Below are 21,238 nucleotides of genomic sequence, written 5' to 3'. Positions count from 1 at the left end.
AAACACTTTTGGTACCAAGTATTTTAGATAAGGGACATTCAATCTGTAATAATAAAGAAAAATAATGTCCTACCTTTGTTAGAGAAAGGCAGATGCTGCAACTGAGAAAATAAGAAATCCTGGCTGGTTCTTAAGTACCTCATGGTAGGACCAGAAGTATCAGAGCATGCACATAACTGATATATCACCTAATGAGTAAAAGAAGATTGCAAAAGGGAAGGGGATGAAAAAGAATTGAGATGTGTTGTGTACATGAACCAACTTCCCCATGAGAAATGTAAATGTACTATAAACACATACCAATAATAATAAAAAATTTTTAAAAGAAATTTCTAAATCAGTTTTTTTGTGCTATATACATATATTTTTTTTTATGTGCTATATATTTTAAGATAACAATATGAACTTAGAGCGACTACATGAAGAATTAAGATGGGCCAGGGATTTAGCTCAGTGGTTTTGCCGCCTGCTGCGCAAGCACAAGGACCGAAGTTCGATCCCTGGAATCAAAAAAAAAAAAAAATTAAGATGCATCAACAACTTAAAGCAAAATGGATAAACATACTTAGAAAACTTCAACTCAGATTATAAATGGTCCTTATATCCTCCATTCAATAAAATATACTGAAACACAATTCAAAGTGATAGTGACAGTGATAGTGAAATCACTGAATAATTTATTAATACATGTACATGTAGTTAATTAACAAAGTTTAGTGTTTTAGCCATTATTAGTAGCAAACTACTTGGCAGTGACTTCTGAGAACGAGTTAATTCATCTTAGTCTCAGAAAAATAATAAATTTACCAGAATTGAAGCAAGTGCAAAAACTACAAAGATGATCTACAAATTCAATCATGTAACAAATATGAACTCTAAATAAAAAGTTAACAGAAAACAATAGATTTGAAGAAAAAACTTTTATATCAAACATAAAAAATGGTTAACTCATATATAAAGATTTCCATCCCCGTACAAAAAAAAAAAGCATGTGCCACTATAAAGATTTCCATTACATATGAATATCATAAAGATCTAAATAAAGGCAAAAAATTTTATGTAAGTAAAAGTAGCTCATAATCAAAGAAAAATATCCATCTTTCTTCAGCAATACACAATTAAGCTAGGCATCAGGAACTGCATCTATAGATCTACTACTCAGTAGGCTAAGGCAAGAGGAATGCTTGAGCCCCAGAGCGCCACACTAGCTTGAGCAACAAAGAATGATTTTTGGCTCTTACAAAATTAAAACTTAAAAATAGGCTGGAAGTTAAGCATGATAGTACGGCACTTGCCCAGCATGCATGAGGCTCTGGGTTTGATCTCCAGCACCATAAAAAATTTTTAAATAAAAAAATTAAAGCAGTAATAGGGCAGGTGCCATGTTACATATTATAAATAAGCAAAATTTTTAGTTGTAAAATGTAAATCTTAGTATTTGGCTAAGTGACAGTGGAAACTTTCATTCATGAGTGATTCATTTTACAAATATTTATTTATTAAATGCTTTCTATATACCAGGCTTTTAAAGTTCATCTATTATTGGCATCCTTGACACATATTTGACTGTTATGGTTATTTGTGAATTAAAATTTGAAGTCATAAAATTGTTAGTATCTTGACCCAACATAATCCATACTCTTTATTCAGAGATTCCATATGTGTGAATTTGCCTTTGCGCTAAAACTTACTTGTAACCCCCAAATAATGCTCAGAATGGACAGGCAAAGCAGTGAAAAATTTCAGCCACCCAACTCACATGCAATTAAAGCAACACTCTGCCTCTTATTCCAGCTCTCAACTGCAAACAAGGGCTTTTATCAGGGTCTATTTAGTGCACAGCTTCCCCATTTTTGTGCTTTTTATTGGTGATTTTGCTATTTGAAACAACCCCAAGCATAACTGTCAAGTGATGTGTAGTGTTCCTAAGGAAAAGAAGGGTGTGGTGTGCCTTTCAGAGAAAAACGTGATAAATTTCACCCAGGCCTGAGTTACAGTGTTGTTAGCCCTGAACTCAATGTTAATGAATCAACACTATATACTACATAAGGTGTTTTTTTAAACAGAAATACACATAAAAGAGCCAGGGATTTAGCTCAGTGGCGCCATATCTGCCTTGCAAGTGCCAAGGTCCTGAGCGATCCCCATACCAAAAAAAAAAAAAGAAAGAAAGAAATACACATAAAAGAAAGTTATGGATAAGAGGCTCTCAGGAATCTAACCCTATATTTGCTCTTGGAGCAATAGTTCAGGATTTGTCAATTCAATGTTCAAAAGAATTTTATAAAACTACTGTGAATGAAGACTGATTGTAAATTCGTGTCTGAAAATGTATTCTTTTTTTTTTTTTTTTGGTACCAGGGATCAAACTCGGGTCCTTGTGCTTGGAGGGTAGGCAGTGGAACCACTGAGCTAAATCCCTGGCCCTGAAAACATATTCTTAAAAAAAATAAAATGACAAAAGGCAACAGAAGATGTTCACTAGAGCAGAGCAATAAACTAGAAACCACCTGAAATCATTTACATTGCTATAATATTGGAAGCTTATAGAGGGGACAAAAAGACACAAAATTGTATGTGTACTGTATGCAACTAAAAAAATACAAGGAAAAGACAGAAAGGAAATATATGGAAAAAGTAAACAGCTCTGCTGCAGATGCAGTTGTCTTTAGAGCTTTGATATTGTTCTGATATTTGAAACACAAAAAAACCAATACTGAACTTCTCAAAACAAAACACAAATCCAGTGTATCAGATGCCAAGTTAACAAAATACAGTTAGAGAATACTGTTAGATGGATTCAAAAAGTATAAGCCATTCTACTAATGTGTATCCAATGGGACCCCTCCTAGTTCTCAAGACAGGAAAAATCTCCATGCTTAAAGAAAGGAGGCAAAAGCACAATGCTTAGCCTTAACTTCTTCACCGAGAAAACCTGCTATTATAGGACAATGAAGGTATCAAAAAGGGTCAAATTATTTCCCTTTGCTACAATTGGATTTTCTTTAACCGGCTCTTCTGTATTTTTTGGTTTTATTTTTGGTCTCTCAATATATGTCAGGTTGGTCCTCACTATGTAGCTCAGACTGGCCTTGAACTCCCAGCAATGGTCCTGCCTCAGCCTCCTGAGTGGTGGGATTAGAGATGTGTGCCACCACATCCAGCTAACAAGCTCACCTTAGAGGTTTAAATTTATTTCTGAAGCCAGGGAAGGTATAAACCTACAGGTGAATGAAACAGCCTTCATTAAAAATGGAAGGTGTTTCTTGTGAAATTGCACTATGACTTATGTGAGTATGGGGCCTGAGCTTTTGCATTACCTCGAACTTCCAAGAGGAGATGCTAATGATGTTGATTCTAGGCTACACGGTGAGTAGCAGCATCACAGAGCATATGCTATAAGCTGGTAGACTGCTGGTATAATGTTCTGTTTGGACAGTACAATGTTCCAAAAATTAGAAAAAATTTCACAAAAATTCAGATTTCTACCTTTCTTAAAATAAAAATCTGGCAAAACATTCTAAAATGGTAAAAATAAGCAGAAGCTGAGGTACGTGCTCTCTGAGCAGCCAGATTGCCCTCTCCCTCCCTTTCTGACTTCAACCTGAGTTCATTAACTTATCCATTTGTTTCAGCCAGATGACTAAGCCTACTAACCACTTCTGCTTACATCTCAAATTCTGTAGTACTGAGTCCAAACATACATATTTGCTCCCCAATGAAGGAAGACCTGACTCACAGGAGATCTAGCTGCATTATTTACAGTGAAAGGATGTGGACAGACCAGAAGGCTGAAGAAAACAGTGAAAAATTTAAAAATAGAGGAGAGTAACAAAGGCATGTCTCCATGTCACAAGAGGTTGATGATGCCAGGTAAACATGAATCAGTGTGTACTTAAATTGAGAAAGCAGCCCCATCTTAGGAAATCTGGTTCTTAAAACACATAAAACAAATAAAGCAAGATGGAAACATGAATGAATAAGTCCTCATTTTAATTTTAGCTTTACATTTACTTGACTTTCCACCATTGTACGAAGGACTCCCTGGCTGACACTATTCTTAGAATGCTTTCACTTACATGCTTCTTTGTCTCACAAGAGCCCATGCCTCAGACTACAAGCTCAGATTCAGAGAGGTTGCACAGCATGCCCAAGGTGACTTCTTCGGCTGTCACCGGGCAGAGATGGGACTCAAAGAGAAGCTCACAATCCAGCTCTCACCACTAGGAAAAGCTACTTTAAATACATCTGGAGAGTTCATACTATTACAGAGTTCGTATACTACCTGGTAAAAATTCATCAAAAGAATCTAATTTTCCTCTCTGTCGAAGCAATTAGGATCTCTAAGTCTGTAAGATCTTGGGGTTTATGCTTTATGGATTTTTATCTGTAAGTGAAAGATGAGGCGAGCGCTCTACTCCTGTACTGGCAGTGGACCGGAGTATGTGACCCAGTCTCCTCCACCCAATGCTACAAAGTACACCCCCCTACCTGGTAACACAGCTCGGCCAGCTGAGGAGACTTTGGAGTTGCTGCTGGGCCCATTCTCTCTTCTGTGCCTTTCTCCAAGATGTTTAAGATGGCATGCAGGCATGTCCGAGGGCAACCTAGCACTCCTAGATGAAAGCCAAAAAGTTTCTGGTAGATTTTTTGCATTTAGAAACCTTAGACTGCCTTTACAAAAGTCAAATTCTAGAGGAGGTGACATGTACCTCTAATCCCAGCTATCCAGCAGGCTAAGGCAAGAGGACTGCAAGTTTGAGGCCAGCTTGGGCAACTTAGTGATTCTGTCTCTCAAAATACAATTTAGAAGGCCGAGGATTTAGCTCAGTGGTTCCGTCGCCTGCCTCGCAAGCGCAAGGTCCCAAGTTGGATCCCCAGTACCAAAAAAAAAAATACAATTTAGAAAGGGCTGGGGGCATCAGGTGTGGTGGCATATGTCAGTTATCCCAGCACACTGGGAGGCTGAAGCAGGAAGATCACAAGTTTGAGCCCAGCCTGGAGAACTTAGCAACACCTCATATCAAAATTTAAAATTTTTTTTAGAAGGGCTGGGGGTGTAACCCAGTGCAAAGGTCCTGTGTTTAATTACCAGTACCATGCAAAGGCAGAGGGGAGTAGCACAATAGTAGAGCACTTGCCTCCCATGAGTGAAGACCTGCCTCCCTTGAGTTTTAAACCCTGGCACCTCAAAACAAACAAAAAAAGTCAAATTCTGTAAACATATGTTCTACTGAACCATTCTCTCAAATACTGATACAGAAAAGTGACAAATGTCAATTCTCCAAAGCTTCATTTATCCACTCTTGATCTAAGTCCTAAAGACTAACCCATACATTACCTTTCATGTTATGGGCCCAGAATTCAATAAATGACCACTTAGATATGAAATATGAAAATAAATACATATGAAAATAAATACAAATATGAAAATAAATACATACACATGTGTCTTATGTCTATACCTGGATCTTGCAGGTTAGTGGTACTGACAGGTTTCTTCAATTCAAAGCCCAACAGGTAGAGAGCAAGGTTGGGTGGACTACGTTCCAGAGAGGTTATAAGAAGATTCAAGATGTGGATTCTTGTTTCATGACGAATTGCAGCTAATTTTTTTTCAAGCTCTGATCCTTAATATGAAAATCACAAAACAAAATTACGTAAGTTAACATATACAAAGTTAACCTATAAGTCAAATTTAAAAATATAAAATGTGTATTCAAGCTGAGTGTTGGCACATGCCCGTAATCCTAGCACTATGGGATCAGAGGCAGGAGGGTCCCACACTGCAGCCCAGTCTCAAAATCTTAAAAAAGGGCTGGGGATGTAGCTCAGTGTGAAGGTCCTGGGTTAATCCCCAGGCCTGGAAAAAAAGAGAGTGTTCCAAGCCTCTATGCTTTTTTTATTCCAGTGCACTTCATTAGCCATTGTATTGGTTGGTCTCTTTAAGGAAAATTCTTAAAAGTCATGTACATTTATTTTTGTTTTTCTTTACATTAAGTTGTATATACAAAGTAAAACATGCTGTTAATCTGGGGCATACCCTCTTCCAGACGTACAAATTCTTCTGCATCTTCATTATCCAAACATTCCACAAATCCAGCCATCAGTTTCTGGCTTACACTCTAAATGCAGATAGACAGAAAAATGATAAATTACCATAAAACTTCTAAATATTATAGAAAGCATAATAAATTCAGTATACACATATACATTTGTCTGCTTAAAAAAAAAAAAGTTGGGGCTGGGGATTTAGCTCAGTGGTTTCACCACCTCCTGCTGCGCAAGCATAAGGACCCAAGTTCGATCCCTGGTACCAAAAAAAAAGAAAACTCAATAACTTAAATTGTTATGTTAGATTTCTATAGAAATAAAGAAATGAAAAACTTAAAACTTTACTGGTTTCAAAACTTGCTTTCCCCAATTTTCTTCCCAAACAATCAAATTAGTACTTTAAAAATAACACTAAATTTGTTTCATAGTATCTTCATTATATAATCAATGTTATGAGATTGTAACTAAAATGTAAAATAAAATTCTTATCTTCTTCCTAGAAATATATTACTTATTACTAGTTTTATACCTCTTGGCTAATTTCTCTGTCAGAAACCTAGTAGGATGTGCTAGGCATGGTAGGGCATTTCTACAATCCTAGCACTCTGGAAGGCTAAGGGGGGATCATAAGCGCAAGTTCAAAGACAGCCAGGGCAACTTAGAAAGACCCTGTCTCAAAATTTTAAGAAAAAATGAGAGAGAAAGAGAGAGACAGAGAGGTCTAGCAAGATGTTAAAATCAGTAATAATATATACTAAAATAAATGTCAAGAAACCAAGAATCTTTAGGATGCTCTGATTATCACATGGTATCATGAAACCCATTCCATTCCACCAATTAGACATTTACGCTGCCTACAAACAGTGGTTCTTAATTAAACAGCTATACCTACTATAAACAGTGGTTCTCAGCGTGGGTGGTACCACCCAGAAGGCACTTAAAAAGATCTGGGGCCATTCTGAAGTGTCACAACTAGAGGTTCTCCTAACATAGTGGCAGAGGACCCAGTGATGCTAAAGATCTTGTAGCATCAGGGACAATTACCCACAAAATGAAGATCTGTCCAACCCAAAGTGCCAGAAGAGCTTCTGTTTTAAAACACTATGCAAGAAGACACAATAAAATCCTTTGGGGGCTGGGGATTTAGCTCAGTGGTTCCGGCGCCTGCCTCGCAAGCATAAGGTCCTGAGTTTGATCCCCGGTACCCTCCCCTCAAACAACAACAACCACCACCATGTCACTAAAATGCTTTGGCTAAAGCAGTGATTTCCCACACAGAGACACAATGAGTAAATGTTTACAGAGGAAACAAGGAGCAGATTCTCCCACTGTAGCTACTCAGTGATCAGAAATAAAACTATTATGAATAGTATTAAAAGAGGAACACTTAAAACATTCTCCAGGGTGGTATCCCATGATGTGACACAGATGTGGCTCACCAGACTACCACAGAAGGAGACGCTCACAATGGTGAGACACATTCAGAACCGCAGAAGCCTGCAACAACTGACAGGCAGGGAGCAGAACACAAACAGAAGTTGCAGTCACAAACATAATCATTTTAAACGTGTTTAGAGTAGCAGCCATGCCGTAGGCTACACAGCCACACACTGCAGTATGAATAATGTACTGAGAATACACCACTCCCCATTCACCACTGTGAATGGAGTGAACTTCAAAGACAAATCACAGTTAAGCAATGAGTAAGTTTTTCCTGTCTTTTATAAATATATTTACTCTTAGAGAATTCTTCCAAAAACAAGAATATGATTCCTCCATGGATGTTTGTCACTTGTGCCAGAATGCACCAAAAGCAGCAGGAGCAAAATCAGTTACCTGGTCATGTGTGAAATCACCAACCAATTTTATCTGAATGTTTGAATTGCAAGAGATACAGCAGAGGATCTTGGCACTTTCAAAAGCCAGTTCTGGATTCGTATTCCCATGATACAGGTATCTGCAGAACAAGAAAACATTGAGGAATAATGTGATCACACATGACTTCTTACAATTCCGGTACCCATACAGCACTGTAGATAAATGAGAAAAGACAAGAAAATATTGAGGAACAATGTGATCAGACAAGGTTTCTTACTATTCCCCTACCCATACAACACCATAAATAAATTAGAAAAAATATAAATTATGTCCCCTTCCAGCTAGAAACAGCCAGCTTTAGGCTGAATCATGTCCCTCCAAAATTCCTAAGCTGAAATCTCAGTTCATAATGACCTTGTTTGGAAATAGGTTTTTTGCATATGCAGCCAATACAGTTAAGAGGAGGTCATTACAGAGGCCCTAACAGAATAGAACTGTGCACTCACAAGAAAGGGAAGATGTGGACACAACATATGCACAAGAACACACTATGTTAAACTGAAGCAAGCTGTGAACACCAAACAAGCAAAAAGCTAGTATATATGGAGGCAGGGAAGAAAGGAGGAAAGGAAAGAGAGAGGGAGTAAGGGAGACAGAAAGAAGAGACGGGGGGGGGGATTTTCCTCCTACACACTATCCTCCAAACATCCAGCTTCCCAGAGGAGACAAAAAAGATTTGGTCATTTTAGACTTATAAATTGTTAGGACACAGAATAAATTAGCAAGATGAGATTGTAAGATTCAGAGTTATTAAAACCAAAGGAGGGCCAGGGATTTAGCTAAGTGGTTCTGGCACCTGCCTTGCAAGCACAAGGTCCTGAGTTCAATCCCCAGTACCCCTCCCCAAAGAAACAAAAACCAAAGGTGTCAGAGAAAGCAAGATTCAAAGGGGGCTAAAAAATAATAAGTAGTGCATTTGATATCCAACAAGATCTAGAACACAAAGCTAGACAGTCCATCTCTTAATTACTGTATATCTCTAACCTGCAAATGTCACTTACCTGGCAATGTTTACCACGTTGTCTGCCTTCTTAGTTCTGGGATTAATTCCCTGCAGCAGCTGCTCTAAGGGAGAAACTATGAGAGCCAGCTGACTTTCTCTTAGAAGATCCATAAAGAGATTTTCCTTCTGCAGAGTAAGGTTGAGAAGTGCAAGGCAATGCTCTACAGCTTTCTCCAGGTGTTTCTTCCCTATAACCCAAAAATGAAGTTTGGAAATTCTAAATGAATCTTAGAAACTCACTGTGAATACTTAGGAAAATAAGATTACAGACAAATGTTAGATTCAAAAGGTCCTTGTTGTTCAAACTTTCACCAGCAACTTCACAGAACTTTTCAGCTACATAAATCAAGGTTATTCTGTGACCCAGGGTACTTTCATGGAATGGCTTCCCTTATCTTTTCCCTGACCCTTTAAAGCAGTGCTTCTCAGAATGAGGGGACTTGGCCCCTGAGAACATCTGACAGTTCCTAGAAACATTTGTCACAGCTGGGGAAATACAACTGGGGAAATACAACTGGCATCTAGTGGACAGAAGCCTAACACACAGAACAGCATCACAACTAAGAATGATTTGGCCCAAACTGCCAATAATGTCAAGGTTAAGAAACTAATTTTGAGTAAGATGTAATTTCTGTGGAACACAAAAAAGCAGAAAATATAGACAAGATCACCATCTTTCCAATTTAAAGCTTTGACCTAATTCTTTCCATGGTTTCTTACCTATGAACTCTGATTACAGTCATTACTGCTATATTAGAATCTATCTTTTTTAGATCATACTTACATGAAACAGACACTACAGCACAGTTGTAAAAAGCATGGGCTCCAGAGTCTAGCATCCTAGGTCCCAAGCCCATCTCTTTGCTGCATGAAGTCAGTATAACCTTTCTGCATCAGTTTCTTTGTTAAATGGAAATAAGGACTCACACATAAGGCTTCTTGGTAGATTAAATGTATTCATACATATAAGATGCTTTCAAGAGTCAAATGAATACTGAATACTCAATAAATAATGTTAATGGTAATAATAATATTAAATTTATTGAACACTGTCCAAGTACTATATAATAAGTGTTTTATAGGTATTATGGGGAAAACAGAAAGAACTTCAGATCTAAAGTTAGACATGTTAAAACAGGAAAAATGATACCACAAATAATTTTAATTACCTATAAGACCCCGCTTCCTAAAAGAGTTAGACATATTACAGTGACATATGCATGTGATACATCCATCATATTACAATGATACGCTCATGTTTACAGCAGCATAATTCCTAATAGTTAAACCTTGGAAGGGGCCTACATGTCCATTAGCAGAAGAGTGGATAAAGAAAATGTGGTATTTACATACATGGCAAATCACTCTGCCATAAAGGATAAATTTAAGTCATTTATAAGAAAGTAGATATACCTTGAGACCTGTTATGGCTTGTGTCTAGGTGTCCCCTTAAAGCCTCACACAGTCATAGGTAGGGCTTTTCGGAGGTGGCTGGATCTGGAGTGTATGATGCTGGGATTAAGGGTATGTAATTACTAAATCAGTCCACTGATTGGTTTGGTACAGTTCTGGCTAGGATTTAGGATGCCCCACCTTGAGGGGGGGGTGGTACCCATCCTAAGAGCAGGTAGCCTGGACAGAATATAAGGGACAGAAAGAGGTTCATGCTTGTTGCTTGTCACTTTTTGTCTTCTGCCTACCCTGCTTTGCCATAGGCCGTTTCTCCTCTGCGATGCCTCTAGGCCATGCCACTCTGCCTTGGAGCCAGGAGACTATGAACTGAAACCTCTACAAACTTTGAGCTAAATAAACCTTTCCTCCTTTAACTTTGGGTGTCAGGTATTTTGTCTCAGCAATAAGAAAAGTAAGATAAGACCACAATGCTAAGTAAAATAAATCAGACAAATGAGCTTAAATATCGCATACTTTCTCTCATGAGAAACCCAAAGTGAAAATAATGTAAAGAGCAAAATACAAGACAGATAACAGGAAACAGGAAGGTAGATGTTTTGCAAATGGGAAAAGGACAGAGAGATGAAGGGAGAGGAGAGGGAGGGGAAGTAAAAAAAAAAAAAGGGCTGGGGTTCAGTGGTTCCGCTGCCCGCCTTTCAAGCACAAGGTCCCGAGTTTGATCCCCGGTACCAAAAAAAAAAATGCATCATGTACAAGTACCAATTCCCCACAATGAATGTAATCATCATGCACTACAAACATGGAGTAATAAAAAAAAATGTAAAGGCCCCCAATGAGATGCAGCTACAGTGAGAGTCTATGCTTTATTCTGTTTTCACTTAAAATATACTCCTTTAAATGACACTGGAAATACCACTGTGGACAGAGAAGCTTACAGTGAAAAAGGAACTTCAGAGGTCATCTATTCCAAACTCAGTTTACAAAAGATGAAAATAACAAAACTTTGACACATATACCAGGAAAGGGGGCGTAGGTATCAAGCTGCTTTACTCCTTCTTCCAGCAGACTAAGAGCAAGCTCCAGCATTGGTGACTCGTTCAGAAGATGATACATCAGACTGAAGCCAGGCAATTTGTAGGCCATAATTTCTTCTCCTAAACAGAACATAATGCAGTTCACAAGATGGTGCATTAGTAAACTGTCACATCTTTGATTTCTATAAAATGTGTATTTATAAATTAAATGGGTCCTAAATAGCTGAAGGCAAGTTTCAATTTAGAGATGGTGACACCAGCTCCTTAGAGTAGCAATTCTCATCTGCACATTGCAGTGAGTCACCTTTATAGGTGAATTCATTGGAGAACATATTATGCAATGCTCTCGATATTCCATTCACTAAAATTTTACGTTATTTTCTCTTAAACAGAACATTAATGATTAAAACAGTGAAATACAGATTAAATTCTAATTTAATTTGTAAGTATAAATTTTACATAAAACATAATTTATAAACTAAACACAGCTTTATAAATAGCTGACATCTTATTTGAAAATTAAATTACCTTGTAGCTCCACAAACTGGTCCACAAAATCTTCAAGCTGAGGCTCATAATCTCTGAGTAATTTATAAAACACCTCCAAAACAACCTCAGCAACTTCCCACTACAGAAAGAAACAAGTATTTCAATAACAACAAATAGTGCAAGGTAGTAGCCTCACTGTGCTTTGAATTCCTCCTATTTTTTCCTCCAGAAAATGAGCAAAGTCACTTGTCTCTTAACTTATACAAAGTAATAGAGAAAGCCTAAGTCATATTGCTATACTGTGCTGAAGGATAATGTATTAGTTCATTTTCCAGGTAAAATACTTTTTTTAAAGCATTACTTAAGAAACATTTCTAAGTCAGGCATGGTGGTACATGCCTGTTATCCCAACACTCAGGAGGCTGAGGTAGGAGGCTGAGGTAGGAGGGTCACAAGCTTGAGACCAGCTTGGGTAAGATAGTGAGTCCATGGCAAGAACCTGTCTCAAAAAGACAAATAAAAGGGCGGGAGGATTTAGCTCAGTGGTTCCACTGCCTGCTTCGCAAGCACAAAGTCCCGAGTTTGATCTCTGGTACCAAAAAAAAAACAAATAAAAGAAACATTTCTATAGAAGAGTCTGGGTTCATTAGCAAATGTAAAGCATTCGGTACCTAGTCATATTCAGTTTACAATTAAACAACATCAGATTTCATAAAGGGTCAGATACTTCACACTCTTAAGAATCTCAGCTGGAAAGGATCTGAAAAATCATCTCACCTAGTCATTGTAATTTCATACATAAAGCTCAGAGCAGTGACCAAATGCCCCAAGATCCTACAGCTTGCCTGCAAACAATCTGGAAGTCAAGCTCAGGCGTCTAATTCTTAAGAGTAAAGCTTCATCCCATGCCAATAGTCAAAGGTGGTCAAGAATACAATTACTGGCAGGCTTGCTACAAATAACCTCTTTACCACCTCTCTGTTAGAGATAAATTTAAAATCTATGTACTAATGAGGGGAAAATTTATGTCAAAGGACAAATCTATGGTTGTATGTATAGTAAAATTAAACTTTGCTTCAAAATCCATAAAATGATCATATAAATTCTGGACTAGATTATAGCTAGGCAGCTAAAACGGACTAGATATGGAAGGAAGAAGTGGAAAAGTCAAACTAGAAGACTGGAAGTAGTAGGACCACTGAGTGACATGTGAAACAAGACAAAGTGCAACAGAATGGCTCGGGAAAGGAGAGCCTAAGCATAAAAGAGCAGTGTGTGTCTCAAGGTGCAGAGGCAGGGGGAACTGTACTCTGAGTGGCAGTAGACAGGAAGTATTCAGTAAGCGATTAGCAAACTCCAGAGAGGCTCAGGACTGAAGTTCCTGTTTGGGGATTCAAAATAATAAAATTAAGGGCCAGGGATTTAGCTCAGTGGTGCCACCACCTGCCTCAAAATAATAAAATAAAATAAAATAAATACATAAAATGTAACAAGACTGGTTTTAGTCGCCGTATACAGGTTGGTTTTTTAAATTACTATTTAGAATCATTAATTCCACTACACATAATTCTGTCAGAGTTCAAGTTTCATAATAGGACTTTAGGGTAGCTTTGTATTATTATTATTTTGAAATTATTTACTTTTTGTATTTTCCAAAATTTCCAGAAAGTTTAAATAAAAATGTTGTATCATGACATAATAATGGACTTTAGGATTGTCGAATAAAATATTTATTGCTTATCTCAATCAAAAGCCTGTTTTTATAACCAGCCACTGCCCTAAAATATAGATATATAAGTTAAACTCAAGAAGATATTCAGGGCCGGGGATGTAGCTCAATGGTTCTGGCGAATGCCTCACAAGGGCAAGGTCCCGAGTTTGATCCCTGGTACTAAAAAAAAAAAAGATTTTCAAACAAATTCTAAAAACTGAGGGAAATTTTTTTAGAGTAAATACATGGACATGGAACAGAAATCAATAGCAGCCCAAGAAGGCTGCAGAACTTGAAGTGTAGCTATGTCTGGGCAAAAATAAGACATCCAGAAAGATCATGGCTAACTAGAGCTCTAAACACTAAGATCATGACAATTTTTTCCAAAAAAAGCAGGAAAGACATTTAAAACAATTACAAAAACGTGTCCATACTTTTTGTCAAAGGGACTGCAATGATCAGCATCCACTACTTATTCACATTACTTATCTGAATGACTTTTATTATCTGAATGACTTTTATTAATGAGGCATAGTTGCTGCCATTTTTATCAAATTAGAAATTTATACTGAGGTACTTCTACAGCTTAAATGTTTTTTCTCAGTGTTTATTTTTACAAGGGAACAAAAATTATAAAAGCAACTGACAAAAAATGAACAGTCAGGCCAGATATAGTGGCACAGGCCTGTAGTCCCAGCACTCAGGAGGCTGACACAGGAGGATTGCTGTGAGTTCAAGGTCAGCCTGGGCTACATAGCAAGTTCAAGGTCAGCCTGTCTCAAAAAAAAAAAGCAAAAACTGTTATTTGTGAAACAAGCTATGACCACTGAAGCTAGATACAAGTAATAAAAATGATGCAGTCCCTAAAGACTTTTCAAAGAATCTTTAATGGTGTGAAAAATCTTCATTATGTTAAATGATAAAAAGAGAACACAAAGTAATATAGCTATCTCAAGTATTAATATACGTGCACATTAACTAGACTATACGTAACTATCCTTCTTAACCTTCTTTGTAAGGCTATGGGTGATATAATTTCTCATTATTCTATATTTCCAAATTGTCCCAAATTAGCATGAACTATATTATTTTTATAATCACTAATACTACAAAAATCCAAGAAATTAAAAAATAGCAAACTATAATAATAAAGCAGAAATGTTTCTATAAGGCACACCCAAGGGTATCCTGTGAGGTAATAAGCAGTGTTATAGACTAAAGTAACATCAGAACCTGATGTGTCTCTTACATAGCTTAGTGGTTATGAGCTTGGATCTGGAATCAGAGTCCTATGTTCAAATCCTGGTCGTGGACCTTAGGCAAGCTCCTTAACTTTGCTAAGCCTCCATCTGTAAAATGGGAATATTAATAGTACCTGCCTCAAATACTGAAATTACACACAATGAAATATATGATGAGATTGGTGGTGTCCTGTGAGTAGTGCCAGCATGGGGATAAATGTCAGTGCTCCCTGAGCTTCATCTATGGCAGCCACGCCTAGGGGATCACAACACTCCTTCCCTCTAACCAACACGCCACAGCTTAATTTTTTGGTCCAATTTTAGTCAAAATTTGTTCAGTTAGGAATCTAAATGACTATGAACTTAAATCAAATAAATTACTGACCACTGAAATGTCAGTGCTTTGATTTTTTAATGTACATAAATTAGTCAACTGCAGAGTTCAAAATTAAGATTATGATTTCTTTTTACTAACTCTGAAAGCTAAAATGAATTTATAACCCTTTACACTTATGATGAAAGAAAAAGAAACAGTAAATGAATATGGAGAAGAAAGTTTCTCTAAACATAACCTTTTCAGCTGCTCTCCGGTAAGCTCTGGTGCGGAATCGGAGAAAAACAGAATCTCTAAGGAACTGCAAATAAGGGTCAAAGCCAGGGGGCCGCAGACCAGCGCCCAAATTGGAAGGAAATGAGCTCTCCACCAGGGTACTAATAAGCTGGCAAAAGGCTCGAGTCAAGGGGTATTCTTCACACCGTGATTCTATTTCATTCAGTTCAACCTTCAAAAAAAAAAGGTGGTATAAAATTATCAGCTACAGAACATTTTGCGGACATTAACTTACTGACAGCGCTATATCACACTAAAAGAACAGATATTTTGGGCCGGGGATTCAGCTCAGTGGTTCTGCTGCCTGCTGCTCAAGCTCAAGGACCCGAGTTCAATCCCCGGTACCAAAAAAAACACAACAGATATTTTCACTGAAAAGACACAGAAGTATTATATTAATGCAGATGAGTCAGATGGAATAATTTCAAATTTCCACATTTTAGCCCAACCTTATATTAATGAGAAAGCTTAAATGTGTCTTTAAAAAAAGAGAGAGAACAGAAAGTAAAATAATTGTCTCATCAGGTTGACTCAACTGATCTAATTAACTGAGTTCAAACCAAGACTTTCAGAGTCTGGATGGCAGGCAACCAACATCCTTTTCCAATTCTGAAACATTAAATATTTTGGTTTCTTTCATGGAGAGTTTCATCCCTTTCAACAATGATCAGAAAACTCTCCAATTGCAAACATACTAAATTTGAAAGTTATAGAAACAATAGGGTAAGAATCATTTTTAGGCTCTTTTTATTAGCACACGTATTAATGAACAAACATAAGAACTAAACTTAAAGGAAACTTTACCTCGATCCCAATAGCTTGCCTCTGGCTTGAAACCCTGATGGTCTGTAGTATCTTGAAATAATAAGAAGTAGATGTCAGGAGCATTCTGCATTTCTCAATGGGCAGCAGCAGCTGTGCTATGTGATAGTCAGTCATATACCGCACCCACCACACCCACACTTCTCACAATGGCCAACAGCTGAGGAGTCCCTAATGGCCTTTCAATAGCAATTCAAAGTTTTCAATTTTGTATGATGTAAAAACCTGGAATTTCTAAGAGCACTCTAGATCTTTTTTCAGCAAATTTTCCCTAGGATTTTCTAAGAATGAATCTTTAAAAGGATTTACAGGATGAAATTTCACCAGTATTCAAAACACTATTTCTGTTTACAACCAGCCTTATTTAAACCAACAAGCAAACTTAACCAAGAATAGATTTCTGAAAGTGAGAAGTTTTGAGTTGAGATGTTCTGTCTTATCCTTCTTATAGGGTCAGACTATATGCAATAAATTATACTTATTCATCATACTTCACTTTCCAAAAACGAAGAGTGCACTGATAGGTAGACTCCTTTAAAAGCATTAGCATTTGCTCTAAGGACCTAGTTATACTTCATTTCAGGTCTAAAGAAGCAATGTGCATGCAGAACAATGGTATGTCCCGGTATATTCATGAATCAAAATGGGAAGTATCAATAGTAAGCCCAAAGTGGCTTAGCCTCTCACACACAGGCCAACTCCATTAATTGTTTCATAAGGTATCATTCATATCTTCAAGATACATATGTTAGAAAATAATCTACAATACTTTACTACTTTAAAATGGCTTGTTCTGTGAGTAATTTAGAATCACAGGCTCCTTTAATGTTCTATTACTTCTAAAACAAACACATATTCCACCCAACCATTTTATCAGAGGTGCTTCTATGAAGTGTATCCTTCTTTCCTTTTTCACTTCATCACACAGAAGTAACTATCCTTGATACAAAAACTCCAAGAGCTTACATTTGGAGAAAAAAAAGTTCATTTAGAGTCCAAACATTACGTAACCATGTATTTCCCCTGCCAAATCAGCATACATACATTCCCTAAGTTTGAAGTAGTCAAAGAATCCTGCTACCATATTACCACTTTCCATATTTTCCCATTCTCAAAGCTTATGGTCCTGACAGCAAGCCTTCATGACTGCCAACAGAGTCCTCTGACTGCTGTTAAAATTTCTCTGTAAACCTGGCAAACAGTTGAACCCAAGCTTTAATGGGAAAACAAGCCCCATGATGACATACAGCTTTACTGATGTTTCAGTCCGTTTGGACAAGATGGGCACATTAAAAAAAAGGAGCAGAAAAGAAAATTAGACACTTTTTACATTTAAATGAGTACAGATGACTTCTGAAAACTCGTATCAGCCTTGTCTTGAAGGGTTCTGTTCATTTAGAAATATCTTACAGACATTGGAAAATAAGATCCTAAAAGAGTTATCTGTGTCTGGTAACCCAGTGAGGCTGTCAACTACACCCACAGAAACCTAGGCCTCGGAGTTTCTGATGCTATGTCTGGCCCCCAGTCCTTAACTTTGTAGTTGGGAAATTCACAGTGTAAATCCTGGTCAGTCAGATACCCTCCACTTCTATGGCACTATCATGTTCACTTTCCAAGTAATACATATAAGGGTGTTTCAGTGAGTGTACCTGTGTATATTCCAGCGACTGCCACAAGGAGGCTGCAATTTCAGGGGACTTTCCAAAGGCAGCGAGTGTCTTCAGCAGCTCAGCTTTTAGAACAGGGGGTATGCTGCACTGTAGGAGGCCCAGAATCACCACAACAGGTGTCCACTGAGGATGTTCGCAGAGTGCCAGTCGAGCATTTTCACTCTGAGAATTGAGCATAAGACTTCCCGTTTTTATTTTATTTTTGAGATCAAGTATCACTACATTTCCCAGGCTGATCTCTAACTTCTGGGCTCAAGTGATCCTGATGCCTCAGTCTCCCACACAGCTGAGATTATAGCCACATGCCACCAAATCTGGCTTTTCTTTTTTTTTTTGGTTACCGGGGATCAAACTCAGGACCTTGCACTTGCCAGGCAAGCGTAGTACCACTGAGCTACATCCCTGGCCCTGGCTTTCCTTTTTAAGTGCTAAGAAAAATGACCAACAACCATTTAAGCTGCTAGTACTTATACTAAGCCCTCACAGGTTCAATACATACTGAAACCAAGACAAGCTTAACATGAAAGTCTACCAGGGGATCAAACCAGACCACTAGTTTGGTCACTATAAAGAAAAGAAATAGCCTTTGTAGAACTACTTTTGCAGGGATCTACAAACAGAAATAAATAATCTGCCAAGGTCACATAAATCTTACCTAGGGTTTGGAAATCCTTTCTGGAACAGCTAATATATTATACTATAATAGAACACAGGAATGAATAAATACCTTGTCTTTTCTGAGAAAAAAAGGGGAACATATTTGGTATCAAGTATACTTTCATTTTAATGCAGTGAGATATAATTATAAACTTGACTTTTGATTTTTAACACTGTTAAGAATGATTAGAGAAAAAAAAACTAAGGACTAATCTTGTCCTTAAGAAATAGACAAAGTAACTTAACTTTGTTCTAGTGAACAACAGAAACTGAGATTTCTAAGTTGGGAAATAATGTAATGAAAATAATGTTTTTCAAAAGACTAACATGGTAGTAACAGGTAAAATAGTTTGGTATAAGGAGAAAAAAATTCCATAAATAGCTTTTCTTTTTAATGAAAGCTATTCATTCTGTACACACATACTTGCCAACACACAGTCACACATTTGCACACACCTACTCTAGAAAACCTGGAAGAATGCATATTCAATAACTGATTCTTACTTACCCCTCTATGTCTTTTAGGTTAAGGCCATTATTTTTCATCCTAACATGATGCTGGTGAGCAAGGCTGCCACAATTTATACCTTCCAAGGTCAATAAGAATGCTAAATGTATCACTCATAAATTCTGAGCATTACAAGAAACATCTGGCCCCTTAAAATGCCGTGGTGCTAGAATATAAACCCTGCAGTTGATGGATAACCTACCCATGTAATGATGATAGACGCGAGCTGCAAAAAGGCGATCAGTCCATCCTGCTCCTTCTGGGTGATGCCACGTGAAGGGAGGTGGCGGTACTGGACACTGTCTGCACTCGGGAGGTCCTTCCGAAGGTGCTCATGGTAAAGCATTAAGGAGTGAAAGAAGTGCTCCCAGGAAACTGGACTGCCACCTGCTCCCTGGATATTTTCAACTGTAAAGAAAGGCAGCACAACATTTTTTTTTCTAGAAAGACATCTGTCTGGAAACAGAAAATGTGTAACCAATTTTGCTTCTGTTTTAGCACAAGTGCAATCTTTGTCCAGATAATCAGTGTGTTGTCTTGCCTAGGTAAATTGTTTACTGAAGGGTGGAAATCCCTGGTGAGCAGAACTCTGCATTCATTTTCCTCATGGCTAACAATGGGGTAGTGTCCATGTAAATATAAACTACTTTGGATGCTGGTTACCGCTTCACAGCCAGAAGAGTTCTCTGTGCTGTCACGTAACTACACAAGGCTGCTTTTCCCACAAAACAATGTTGAGCCTGAATTCCCAAAGAGACAGCGACAGTCTGGATCTGTAAATTACTAGTCCACTGTATGCCAAGGACTAGGGGCAAGAGCACAGAATACAAGGCAGACAAACCCTGACAGCACAGTCCAAATACCGGCTCTGGAGCCCAATGTGGCTCCCCAGTGACCTGTCACCTGGGATAAATTAGGTAACTTCCCTAGGCCTTAGTTCTTCACATATATAAAGGAAAGTAATAGCTTCTTAACAAAGCATGCACTTTTCTTTTTATAGTGTTTTTGTTTTAATCAGACCTGAATCTGAAAATTAAATGAGGAAACTGGGATAAGGTCAAGAAAAAATTTTAAAAATCAGTATTTATGACGAGAAATTAATCAAATGTATGTGCCAAGGGTATATACTTTGCTTTGTATACCAGATTATGTTCTTGAAATTTTACATATTTACATAATTTCTTACAATGAACTATATTTTATAACAGGGATGGCAAAATTCTCTAATCTGTGAGGCTCTAATCAAAGCACCACAGCACATAAAGCAACCAGTGTGCCTCTTTCCGTTATTGCAAAAGCAATTTATACCTCTGGTAGAACCCAGCACAATAACCACTGTTCTAACTAGGCAGTAAGATATCGACCTCAAAAATGTAAAAGAATCTTCAATGACATCCAGACTTGCCTTACCGTGACTACTACCATTGACTTTGAGGAGGCTGAAGCAGTAGTGGGCACATTGAGGCCCGTTAGCCAATCCCTGGAGCATTTTCAAGTAAGGAATATAAATAGTTGGAGGCAGTAGGTCACCCATTTGCCTGACAAATTTTGATAAGACAACCTGAAATAAGATAAAAACATACAGTTTATATAAAGTGTATCTTTACTACAAGGCAACATGGACTAGCTAATAAAGACTACATATAAATCAAAACTAAGTGCTTTGATTTAACCCTAGCAGAAGACAAAATTAAGGGTATTCTATTTACGAAAAATTGTTTTTAATCTGTTCAGCAGCAATTTAACCAGTTTCAAAATCTTTTTGTGAATAAAAGTAAGTACATTTTTTCAAACATCTCAAGATTACAATAGATTTTTAGTACGTAAAGCAATTGAAGAAATGTATCCATCCAAAATTAACCAGAAAATTCAAAGGCTTACTTAGGAGCCAGAGTCCCTAAATCTCAGCTGGATTAGTATGAAGACCTGTCAACCTAAATCATCTTCATGGTAACATAAGCCTGTTTTTGTGATCCCAACAAAACCATGTTCTGACACTGTTATCAGTTCTATCAGTTTTTTCCTTTTTCTTTCTTATACTTTAAATCTTATCAATAACTAAAAATATTCATGCTCATTACTTAGAACATAGAACTGAAAATGTTACAGTTTTCTGCAAAGTATTATTAAATCTATTAGGCGTAA

The 21,238-nt window shown here is 37.5% G+C and overlaps 1 protein-coding gene across 2 annotated transcripts in view; it reads right to left on the bottom strand.

The window, feature by feature from the left end:
* Nup205 (nucleoporin 205) overlaps positions 1-21,238 on the bottom strand; it is a 74,114-nt gene that overhangs the window by 34,893 nt on the left and 17,983 nt on the right. For both annotated transcript variants that reach the window (XM_087205883.1, XM_087205882.1), the window contains exons 11-23: positions 20,504-20,654; positions 19,296-19,501; positions 17,908-18,090; positions 16,238-16,288; positions 15,396-15,605; positions 11,911-12,010; positions 11,365-11,502; positions 8,934-9,123; positions 7,891-8,011; positions 6,044-6,125; positions 5,466-5,630; positions 4,492-4,616; positions 74-188 (exon numbers count right to left, since the gene is read on the bottom strand). In XM_087205883.1, coding sequence (XP_087062009.1) covers positions 74-188; positions 4,492-4,616; positions 5,466-5,630; positions 6,044-6,125; positions 7,891-8,011; positions 8,934-9,123; positions 11,365-11,502; positions 11,911-12,010; positions 15,396-15,605; positions 16,238-16,288; positions 17,908-18,090; positions 19,296-19,501; positions 20,504-20,654 — 1,837 coding nt within the window. The remainder of the gene's footprint in view (positions 1-73; positions 189-4,491; positions 4,617-5,465; positions 5,631-6,043; positions 6,126-7,890; positions 8,012-8,933; positions 9,124-11,364; positions 11,503-11,910; positions 12,011-15,395; positions 15,606-16,237; positions 16,289-17,907; positions 18,091-19,295; positions 19,502-20,503; positions 20,655-21,238) is intronic.

The sequence above is a fragment of the Heterocephalus glaber genome, unplaced genomic scaffold, assembly GCF_053883595.1.
Source record: "Heterocephalus glaber isolate CG9 unplaced genomic scaffold, H.glaber_assembly_v1.0 deba00000621, whole genome shotgun sequence".
In the NCBI taxonomy this organism is placed as follows: Eukaryota; Metazoa; Chordata; class Mammalia; order Rodentia; family Bathyergidae; genus Heterocephalus; species Heterocephalus glaber.
The sequence above is the reverse complement of the archived record's forward strand: the minus strand, read 5'-3'. Positions and strand labels throughout refer to the sequence as shown.